General features: G+C 44.9%; 1 protein-coding gene across 14 annotated transcripts; it reads right to left on the bottom strand.

Annotated features, from left to right (window-relative positions):
* Positions 1-74: 74 nt before the first annotated feature.
* Positions 75-11,192, bottom strand: LOC100283535 (UDP-galactose translocator). Of its 14 annotated transcripts, none has more exons than XM_020545077.3 (16): positions 10,926-11,148; positions 8,838-8,907; positions 8,703-8,763; positions 8,497-8,608; positions 8,270-8,349; positions 7,914-7,989; positions 7,728-7,828; positions 7,319-7,390; positions 7,158-7,206; positions 7,028-7,069; positions 6,794-6,915; positions 6,648-6,707; positions 6,529-6,577; positions 637-731; positions 490-548; positions 75-428 (listed from the first exon to the last, which is right to left on the bottom strand). In XM_020545077.3, the coding sequence occupies exons 1-15, from the start codon at positions 10,950-10,952 to the stop codon at positions 491-493; spliced, it is 1,074 nt and encodes a 357-aa protein (XP_020400666.1). In that variant the 5' UTR covers positions 10,953-11,148; the 3' UTR covers positions 75-428; position 490. The 14 variants fall into 14 exon arrangements, with proteins under 14 accessions (XP_020400666.1, XP_035818963.1, XP_020400667.1 ...); XM_035963070.1 differs by having other exon boundaries at positions 7,319-7,411; positions 8,838-8,904; positions 10,926-11,144; XM_020545078.3 differs by having other exon boundaries at positions 8,838-8,904; positions 10,926-11,116.
* Positions 11,193-11,721: the final 529 nt, after the last annotated feature.

The raw sequence follows: 11,721 nt of genomic DNA on the forward strand, positions 1-11,721 counted from the left end.
ACAACATAGATTTATTAGATGGATTATGTAATCAAGAGAGTAAAAAGGGCCTCAACATCGGTCCACACGCTCGGTGGTAAAAAGAATGGTAATTCTATACATTAGAATGAAAAGACAACTAGCTCCATACAACAATTGGGTACTACCTAGTATTTCAAAATACTAGCATTACAATAAATGTGCGTTTGATATATCAAAAACTAGGCACGGATGCGGTTAGCGATCAACGAACTCGACTTGATAGAATAGAACAAAAACTAGACCGGATAATAGCTAGAACCCCTCCAAAAATACATTTCTGGTTCTTACTTTGACCACCTACTAACTTTCACAACTATGCAATCAAATCTCATCTCCACTGAAGCTTTTCTTATAGCCTCAAAGCACCAAACACCGATAATGAATCCCATATTCCATCTTCACCAATCCTGTGTTATCCAGTGATTACTAACAGACGAGGAGCAGTCAGCAATCAGTGACTAAACAAACCTTATTTCTGTGGTTGAAGTTTTCCAATTGAGTGCAGGTACACTGAGACGGAAACAACTCTGAAAGTTTCGCATATTGCAATATTCTATCATGAGTTTGAAAGCTCTGATCAGCAGAAGCTGCAACAAAATTATCATTAACACTTACGTGGATCCAAGGAAGAATGCGAGGGATAAATGGAAGTTGAACAAGAAGACAGATACAACTGCTGTCAGAAGCATTGCAACTGAAGTTGAATAGACCTGTAAATACATATTGTCAGTAAAGACTGCTGTGATATTTAACTACATCGAAGCACACCAAGAAGACCAAAATTATTCTAGTGTTTGCTTCATGGGATGAGGCAGGACAGGACACAATAGGAGGGGGCACATTTAGTTAACAACTTAACATCCAAATAAAAGATGCATCTGGTTTAAAGCACATATATGACTGATGTTTGGGAGTATCTAAATCTGTTCTCCTGGAGGCCAATAATAACAGCCTTTTAGTCCCAACCAAGTTTGGGATAGACTAGAGATAAAATCCCCTTTTTCCAATGCCAAAGATAAATTCAAGTGCTTTAAATTAATACTATTTAAGCTAATGATCTAGGTATTTGGTAAACTTAGAGTAGATGTATTGCTTCCAGAAAGATTAAGCAAACATATGCATGTTTGAAACAATGGGAAAACAGTAAAATGCATGCACCAATAATGTACCAAGTATCGTTTTCAGTGCCATTTAGAATTATTGTGCATATAATTAAAAGAACTTTACTGTTCCTAGCTACTTCTCTGAGATGATCTAATTCAAACCGAAGCCTCAATTTGTGACCCTCAAGGCAGCGACTCAGTCCAGGGAGTTAGCAGGATGGTGGATACTTAGACGGTGTTAAGTCATATTAGATGTTTGAATGTCTTTTACGAGTATTAAATATAGTCAAATTATAAACTAATTATACAGCTGAAGACTAAACGGCAAGGCAAATTTATTAAGCCTAATTAGTTCGTCTTATCGTTTAGTCCTCATCTGTGTGATTAGTTTTGTACTTAGACTATATTTAATACTTCTAACTAGCATCCAAACTGAAAGACAGTGTATTGGGAAAATGTTGAATGGTTAATAGGAGCAAAGGCTCGAGTACATATAGGCAAGGATGTTCACAGGAATAGGAAACTATCCTGGACAATGGGAAACTATCTTTAGACAATAGGAAACAATCCTAGACAATCCAATCAGGAAGATCCTTGCCTATTACAACCAAATAACTAAAACTAGGAGAGGGCGCACAAGGCAACATGCCTATGCAGCCGCACTACCTAAAACACAAGGGTCCTGCCTACTATAGCCCATGCTAACACCCTCGGCAGTCAGATCGTCAGCCACTGCACACGTTCAGACTAATCCTAAATTCAGTGAATACTAAGGGATGCCCTTGGTGAAGATGTCCACATACTGTGATGTCATTGGCACATGCAGGACACGAAGATCACCGGCAGCAACCCGTTCTCGGACGAAGTGAAGATCAATCTCGATGTACTTGGTGTGTTGATGCTGGACAGGGTTGGAGGACATGTAGACAGCACTGATGTTGTCACAATACATCAGTGTGGCGCGACGGAGAGGGGTGTGGAGTTCTAAGAGGAGCTGGCGCAGCCATGTAGCTTCTGCAACTCCATTTGCCACAGCGCGATACTCAGCTTCAGCACTAGACCTCGAGACGGTGTTCTGACGCTTGGAGGACCAGGAGACGAGGTTGTCACCAAGGAACGCAGCATAGCCCAAGGTGGACCTGCGCGTATCCAGGCAACCTGCTTAATCAGCATCAGTGTAGACCACAAGATCAGTCGATGTAAATGGTTGCAGCAGTAGGGCAAGATCAAGGGTGTGGCGAATGTATCAAAAAATCCGCTTCAGCGCAGCAAGATGTGGCTCCCAGGGAGCATGCATGTGAAGGCAAACTTGCTGAACAGCATAGGCAATGTCAGGCCGAGTGAATGTGAGCCACTGTAATGCACTAGCAAGATTGCAAAAATCCCAAGTGTCAGTCACCGGTGCACCCTCTGCTGAGGCAACCTTCGGGTTGGTGTCAACCGGTGTCAGGCAGGGCTTACACTCTGACATCCCAGCGCGATCAAGGAGCTCCACCATGTACTGCTTTTGAGAAAGAAGACTCGCATGAGGGCTGAACATGCATACCATGTAAGTGATGCAGCACACCGAGATCCTTCATTGAGAACTCCTGTTGCAGGACCAAGATGATCCAGCGCAGGAGAGCAGTCGAGGAAGCAGTGAGGACAATGTTGTCGACATAGAGCAACAAATAAGCAGTGTCAGGTCCACGCTGAAATACAAAGAGTGATGTGTCTGACTTGGCCTCAACAAAACCGAGGGAGTAAATATGTAGCAAATTTGTTGAACCATGCACAAGGAGCCTGCTTCAACCCGTAGAGAGACTTGTTCAATCAACAAATAAGATTTGGATGTGCAGGGTCTTCAAATCCGGATGGTTGAACGCAGTACACAGTCTCGGGCAAAGTGCCATGCAGAAAAAGCATTCTTCACATCAAGCTGGTGCGCGGGCCACCTCTGGGATAGAGCCAGGGAGAGGACTGTGCGAACCGTAGCTTGGCTTCACCACAGGACTTAATGTCTCATAGAAATCCACACCAGGACACTGGATGAAACCTCGAAGAACCCAGCATGCCTTATACCACTCTAGTGTCCCATCGGCATTGAACTTATGCTTGAAGACCCATTTGCCTGTCACCACGATGGCTTGAGGTGGCCGAGGCACGAGATCCCAAGTGTGGTCTTGGGCACCGAGGAGAGTTGTGTAGCATGGAACAGCACCGGAATGTGAATATGCTTAGCGTGCGTCGCCATCGGGTGTTGGTTGGTCACTGGCTGGACAGCAGCAGCACCGTTGAGAAGCGACGTAGGAGATGATGCGGGTGGTGCCGGAACAGGATCAGTGTGTTCCCGACACGTGTAGATGTTGGTGATGACGCGCGCCGGAGCCTGAAGAGGTGGAAAGCCCGGCAGTGGGCCGCGCGTGGCGGCGCCCGGGGACACCTGCGCCATGGAAGGTGCTGGCAACGTGCAAGCGGGGCGCAGGTACACATCAGGCGATGTCGACAAAGTCACATGTGGCACGGGAAGGGGCGTCGAGGCCACGCGTGGCACGGATAAATTCAGCGGTGCCACAAGGTCCTCGAGCGCAAGCACGGAGGTGCCTGTTGTAGCTACTGTCGATCCAAGGTCGTCGGGGAGAGTTCCTAAAGAATGTGTTGTGGTCCAATAGGACTAGGCACAGTGTCAGGAGCATCAAGAATCTCCAAAGTTGAAGGAGAGCCTGGTCCATCGCGATCACCAAAGGGAAAAGCATTTTCATCAAAGATGACATGCCTCGAGATGATGATGCAATTGGAAGAAAGATCAAGGCAGCGGTAACCTTTGTGATGGTCGGAATAGCCAAGGAAGACACACAGGGCAAACCTGAGAGCTAGTTTGTGGGGAGCTGTGATAGACAGGTTGGGATAACACTTGCAATCGAAAACCCGTAGATGATCATACACCGGTGGAGTGCCATGCAAAGCAAGATGCGGCGTAGAGAAAGCAAGGGTCTTAGTTGGCAAGATGTTAATCAGCCTTGTTGCAGTGGATATAGTGCCTCGACCCAATACGAGGGGGCATGGATGCCTGGAACAATAGAGAGCGAACAACATTATTGACTGACTGAATGATGTGTTCAGCTTTACCGTTTTAAGGCGAGGTGTAGGCACAGGACATCCAGAGTGGATGCCCTAGCTGAGACGTAAGGTACGGGCGCTAGAGTTATCAAACTCACGCCCATTGTCGCATTGGATGGCCTTCACAGAGGCGCATAACTGAGTGGAGGTGTAGGCAATGAAGGTCGTGAGCGTGCTGAAAGTGTCAGATTTAATACGAAGAGGAAAAGTCCACAAATAATGTGCAATCATCAAGGATGACCAAATAATATTTATAACTAGACACACTGACAATTGGAGATGTCCAGAGGTCACAATATATAAGATCAAACTTATTAGACACACGGGAGGTAAACGCATGAAAGGGCACATGGCACCCGAGCTGACAAGCATGACATAAGGTGGAGCAGTCCTGTAAATGAGTGGAGACACTAGACGCGAGCTTCAACAGAGCTTCATGACCAGGTTGACCGAGACGGCGGTGCCACAGGGGAGAGGTGGTCATGGCGACCAAAGACTGTGCTAGAGGAAGGTGCAGGGGGTACAGGGCCCTGGAGCTATTGTACCTGACGATCACGTTCCGAGTTTGCAGATCCTTCACAGAAAAACCACTAGGGTCAAACTCAACAGAGCAATTGTTGTCGATAGTAAATTGTCGAACTAAAATAAGATTCTTAATAATTTGTGGAGACACAAGTATAATATTAAGAAATAAAGAGTGGGGGTAGTGTTGTTATTGCTATTAGAAGTGTTGGTTTGGAGATTGATCTTTGGGTTTTGGTTGGTGCAAAGAAGCTGTCCTTGCTTACTGCCCCCATCCCAGGTCTCCATGTTAGCTAGATAGTTGTAGTGCTGTTTTTTAGTAGTATTTTTGTCATGGATGGGTTCATTTATGCTTGTTATTGGCCGCCGTAGAGGAGGCCTTATCTGTATCTTGGGGTCCTTCTGGACCTTTTTCTCCTTAATATATTTCGCGCAGTTCTCTTGCGCTTTCGAGAAAAAAAGAGTGGGGTAATTCAGTAGAGCCAGTGCTGACCACAGGAAGCAGGGAGCCATTACCGACAACAATAGATGGAGTAGGATACCGTGGCGAAAAAGTGTGTGAAAGATTGCTAGAAGACGTCATGTGGGAACTAGCACCTAAGTCGAAGTACCACTCAGTGGACGGGGGTTGCTGCAGCGTCTCCGTGCTGAACGCAGAGGCCAACGACTGACCCAAGAGGGTAGGCTGGCCATGGGGTGATAGAACCCTGGCGAAGCCCACTGACTGACCCCCTCCTCGGCCGCGGCACGAGCCTCCTCCTCGGCCGCGGCGAGGCAGGCAACATCCGCATCGTAGGCCCTCTGGTGTTCCAGGGCGACAGCACTGGTCGTTTCCGTGGCTTGGCGGGTAGCTCATCTTGTTGAACGCGGGTGAGGGTGGCCGAGGCGGACAAGTCAACAAGGTCGACGGCGGTAGCAACCACCTTGTCCTGGGCGGTGGCGCCCTTGGGCGATGGAGGCGCAGTAGCGGACATGGTGCCTCACAGGAGGGAGGCCGGTGCGCGAGAGCTGCATGGCAAGGAGGTGGTGGCGCTATAAGGCAGAGAGGCCGACGCGCTTAGTGGGGCAGAAATGAAAAAAATCTGAGGTGGAACCCGGACTCTTGATACCACGAAAGACTCTGTATTGGGAAAATGTTGAATGATTAATGGGAGCAAAGGCTCGAATACATATAGGCAAGGATGTTCACAGGAATAGGAAACTATCCTAGACAATGGGAACAATCCTAGACAACAGGAAACAATCCTAGACAATCCAATCAGGAAGATCCTTGCCTATTACAACCAAATAACCAAACTAGGAGAGAGCGCACAAGGCAACATGCCTGTGCAGCCGCACTACCTAAAACCCAAGGGTCCTGCCTACTGTAGCCCATGCTAACACAAACATCCGATGTGACAGAGACTAAAATTTAGTGAGGGAAACAAAACGGGGCTTAGACTAGACTTCTTTCACATTTCTATTTGCTTAATTCAAATGATGACAGTGACCTCACGTGTAGGTGCTAGGGACTAGGTCTAACTCATGAAATATTCAAAAGAGAACACCTTAATGACAGCAACTAAACAAAACAAATTATCTAATTTGGAAGCTAACAAACATATCCAACCTAATCCTAACTAACGCAGTCACCATACTCACGAGTTACTGCTTAGCCATTTATTGGCTACAATGCCACATATAAACCGTAGTCAGGCTCTAGTGGACAGCACATATACAACTGAATCAACAGTAGCATCATCTATCATGCTCATGCATAAATTTACATGCTAGTGCCACATGCCTTGACTATGTTATCAGCATATTTCATCACCATTGAAACAGCAATTCCACTGCACAGCAAATGAAACCACTGTCAGTTGCTTGATTAAGTCACCAAGTTAAACTGTTAGTGTTTGGTACCTCAGTGCGTGGTTCAGAATCATCAAAACTGTGATGAATGAATACCCATGGAAAAAGCCTCTGCGTCAGATATCATAGGTTAGTGTTAAATCCATAACTTATACTGAAGACGACATAATAGTTTAGTAGTTTCCGTGTGCACTAACTTATTCATGACTGCATCATAATCCTGAACACAAATTGCAACTAGATTGAAGATCACCCCAAATATGTATAGCCAAAAGTTCTGCACGTTGATGTTTCTTGATGGCCGTTTTTTAATGATAGCCTGCAGTGTTCAAAGATAAATAAAAACATTCCAACTGTCTTACACCCCCAATGAATTCACTTGACAGATAAATGTATATAAGAGAACATAAACAAAGAGTAACAAGACGTACTTCTGTATACACCCCAGCAAAACCACTCAAAAGAGCCATCACCTGCATGAGAATGACCAATTCAGCAACGTGGGTGAAGACGCTTCCAACAGTAAACTTAATGAAACTGTATACATCTATTACAACTCACAATTGCCATCATCCAACCTTGAATAGGAGTTTGAAGCACATGGTCAGACCTAAATAAGGACAGATAACATTTCAACTAATCAAAACTCATGTTTAACTAAATGACCAAATGATGACTAGATAACGAGAGAGAATCGAAGTGGAATATCATTTAGTGCTTACGAAGGATTAAGTTGAGCTGTTGTGCAACCAGCACATAGAAGAACAAATGCTGCCCACTGAATTTCACTTAGCCTAAAAGGGACAGGGGGGAAACTGAATATACATACACAGAGTGAAAGACTGCAGAACAGCGAACAGGTACTGATGAAATAAAGATTGTAAGACATCCTAGGAAGGAAACAAAACTTGTGGTCCACTAGAAGGCCAGTCACACAGAGCTATAGTTCTTTTTCTGTCAGGTCTGGTATCTGTCAGACTCATGGCCTAAAAGACTTGAAATTCCGATTCTGCTTCTATCCAAGTCAAACAATAATCAACAAAATAAATTGTGACCATGATCCTTGGAGTTCCACTCTTAGAGTAAAGTAAATCTGTAAAGATAATTTCCAATTGCTCAAAAGATACTAACTTTTTCTTCAAAATGATGCGGTACAAAACACCTGTGCTGATGATATTTAGGTTCTTCAAGATTTGATAAGCTGGTGCATCCACGTAGACAAAGATATAGTACTGGCAGATAACAGCAAATGGCCATGTCAAAATGCTTAAACATCATGAAATTAAATTGGCCATATTACAGAAGTACCACTCGCACCTGCAATAAGTTCTTTACCATGTAAAGAACAGCAGGAATCGGATATACACCAACTTCATCAAAAGATGTGGTTAATCTGAAAACAGCAAAAATAAATGGTTGATGACAAAGTTAACAGAAGCAACAGTTTGTATATTGCAAATTTGCAATTGCAAGTCTCAGTTTCCCATATACACAGCAAAATTCATAACATGTTGTAAATTTCTTTGAAACATAATTCCCATGTTAATGATTGGAATTGGTAAAACAAATTTATAATAGTTGACTATAGCTTCATCTGAAAGTAAAATTATACACTCATGCTAGAAATGTAGGAACTAGGTCTATATAGCACAGTTGCCAAATGCAGTCCTCACCTATTATCATCAGTGACACCATGGCAGTTCCACGTCCTAAAAAGAGCAGCTAGTGATAGAAGGCATTTTAAAGCCTCCACCTAGACATATACAAACAAATATTACTAAAATAAGATGTATTGAAAAAACAAAAGGAATAATCTGGCAACACAGTCTACATGCTAGTTCATGCAAATTGGTGGGCAATCTAACGTATATGTAATAAACATCTTGAGACATTTTCTCACCGAAAAATTAGCTGTTGTGACACTATATTCATATTTTCCAGCTCTTTTTGACCACACAATTAATATTGCCTGAGAACTTGTTAGCAATGTCAATGCAAGAGTAACAACAGACCTGTCGCAAATATAAGGATAGGAGATATAATAAAATTCAAGAAAGTATGTGGTCAAAAAATAAGGTCAATACTTAAGAGGAAACTGACACCTACTTTAGCTTCCAACTAGAGTTGGCTTTTGCGCCTCCTGCAGAAGCGGGACCAATAGCTGTAGCTGGTGGAATCCATAATTAGTTCCACAATGTTAAAATAAGAAGGGATCATTTCTACAATGTATCAATAACTTACTATTGGCACTAGATAGTGTCCTCCCACTCAGGCTTTCCACATCCTTCTGAGATAAATCATCATAAATCTCCTTAGGGACAGAAGATATGTTAGAGACTGCTCTAGAGATAAAATACAGGGCTGGCATAGTGAATAAACAAACAAAAGCAACATGCAGGCTAGATATTACTAGCTTTTCTTTTTATGTGGATACTTCTGGGAGATAGGGACTGGACCAAAGCTGGTCTAGTCAAAACCATACTTATCAAGAACGGCACAAACTGGTCCAGTGTAGTTCACCCTGTAAGAGTTAAGTAACACATATACCATTTTGTGAACCATGAGTTCAGTCTTCAGCTCCTTGTTTTAAAGGCGTCGCCTAGGCGTCCAGGCGCCCGAAAGATCCAAGGCGTCCCCGTCGCCTAGGTAAAAAATCAGCAAGAGGGAGGGCATAGGGCAGAGGGGAAGGGGAAGGGGCGGCGCCGTTTCGGGGTGGCAACGCCGAATCGGGAGCAGCGGAGGCCAAATCCAGGGCGGCGGAGGCTGCATCGGAGGCCAAATCCAGGGCGGCGACATCCGAATCGTTGGAGGCAGCGTCCAAATCGTCGGCGGCGGCGGCGAAGCTGAGGCGGCGGCGGCGAAATCGGGGGCAGCAGCAGCTGAATGGTGGGGGAGAGAGGCAACCTAGGGTTGCCAGAAAAAGGACTATATGGGCTGGCTGGTGGGCTGGGCCTCCTACCCCTTCCTTCTCCTTTTTTCTTTTTCTTCCTCCTTCATGGGGTTGTTTTGCTGATTCTCAGGTTGATAAGGCGTCGCCTTGCTCGCCTTAGGCGTCGCTTAGGCATCGCCTTAGGCGTCGCTTAGGCATCGCCTTAGGCGTCGCTTAGGCATCGCCTAGGCGTCTAGGCGGTGGTCCAGCGCCTTATCTCGCCTTAGCGCCTTAAGAACCATGCTTCAGCTTATGCTTGAAGCAGTTTGGATACAAGTTCCCATAAACGATGTACACCACAGAACAGCATTCGAGAGCAAGATGAAGGAAAAAGGATGTTATTTAAACTGCAGATGTTCCATGTTGGTTGAGTCATCAATAACATGAGTCAGTCGAACAACCAAGCTGAATCACAATGTGTTTAAATTTGGAGTGTGTTTGGACAGTTTTGATTGTGCAAGCAGCAGCCAATTATCAGATAGCAAATTATTTTTTTACTCTCTACAGCAGCTGTGCCGGAAGCACCAAACTGAACTTGGTTGCACAGGATGACAGGAAGCTTCACCCTAGGCCCAAAACAGCATTCTACGACCAAAACAAGCCTCTGCAGTTCAAACTGTCTCCCAAGTTAACCAATATATGCCACAATCTGGGTCCATTGAGCTAAAACCAAAACGAGTGCTGACGTTGTCGACAGCATGATCAATCTGAGTAAACAACAGTCATAAACTTCGATGTCCTTGCCAATACCAACTAGCCAGCATATGAAACATGGTCAGTCCCCCAAAACAGATGCAAGCATGTCAATCTCACACACATTCAACATGGCACTCACTGCGGCGACCAGATTAGCAACCCTATTCATCTGATATCTACAAACAGAGAAAAGGTGTGATTTCAACGTATGGCCATCTGCATCATGTGGAATTTGTGGAAGGAACAAAACCACAGAATTTTTTACAAGAAATTATCCACACCCACCCAGGTAGCAGGCCTAACTAATGAAGATCTGGAGCAATACAGAGGGCTCAAATACATATGCAGAGTTAGCGCACCACTCAATGTCCCTTTGGGCTATCAGACCGTGTAATTACCTCCGAGACCGAGAAGCATTCTTGTATAGAAAACTTCCTTTCCTACTTTTAATTGAAAGGCACAGCTCCTGTCATTGCGTTCAAAATACTTACAAACAACGACAGATACAGTACAGATAGATTGTACGAACCCTAGGTAAAGACAATGCCGCAGGAACTTTGGGTGATAGTTCCGGAAAGGGAGAGATTCTTCCTAGATCGAAGAGGCAGCCGACCGCGACCTAAATCTGAGGAGCGCATTGAATCTGATAAAGTTCTCTAAGGGTTAGAGGCTTCTGCAATCGCTATTCTAGACACGGGTTTTACCTGATCCTTCACCCTCCTGTACTCCATAGCCACCTCACCGCTCCGCCTTGGAATCGCTTAATCGAGTGGCGGCTCGACTTTGAGAGACGAGGAGGAGCTGCCGCTCGCTGCGTGTTGGGAGACTGGTGAGTGGGCCCCGGCGGTCGATGACACGAGCACGGGAACCGAGGAGCGTGGAGCAGGACGGTAGTGAGCCGGTGAGCGGTGGAAGCGTCGAGTACTCGAGGGTGAGTTGGCGAGTGGGATTTTAAATGCTATGAGTCCAACACAGAAAGAAGTTAATGGTTAATATCTTTCGTCTTTTAAAGCATTATTTTTCTTTAGAATATAACAATTTTCGGACGAAGGTCGTGAAAGACGTACCTTCGTCATCACAGTTTACATTGATAAAAGAATAAACATATGAAACATAAGAAATAACATGATAATCATATAATATCATTTATATGTCCTTATTATATAAATCATAGATGAATAAGAACAATATTGAATTATATTTAGGGCCTGTTTGTTTAGTCGGAATTGGGTTGAATTAGAATTTGATTCCTGCCAAGCTTGTTTGGCTGTACCTGGAATTGGAAATCAACTTTCCACTCACTTTCCTAGCCTGCATATTAAGTCCACGAGTGATTCCAGCCTCTAAACATGGAATTGGGCTCCCATCGATCCTCCAGCCAGAGGGATCCCCCATCGATCCTCCAATGGGTGAGCAACAGGCTCACGTCTGAGACGCGGGGCGGGTGGACTCGTCGATCGGCCTGCGGTACGCAAGCGAGTGCCGCGTTGAGACTGCTAC

This window comes from Zea mays, chromosome 10, assembly GCF_902167145.1.
Source record: "Zea mays cultivar B73 chromosome 10, Zm-B73-REFERENCE-NAM-5.0, whole genome shotgun sequence".
In the NCBI taxonomy this organism is placed as follows: domain Eukaryota; kingdom Viridiplantae; phylum Streptophyta; class Magnoliopsida; order Poales; family Poaceae; genus Zea; species Zea mays.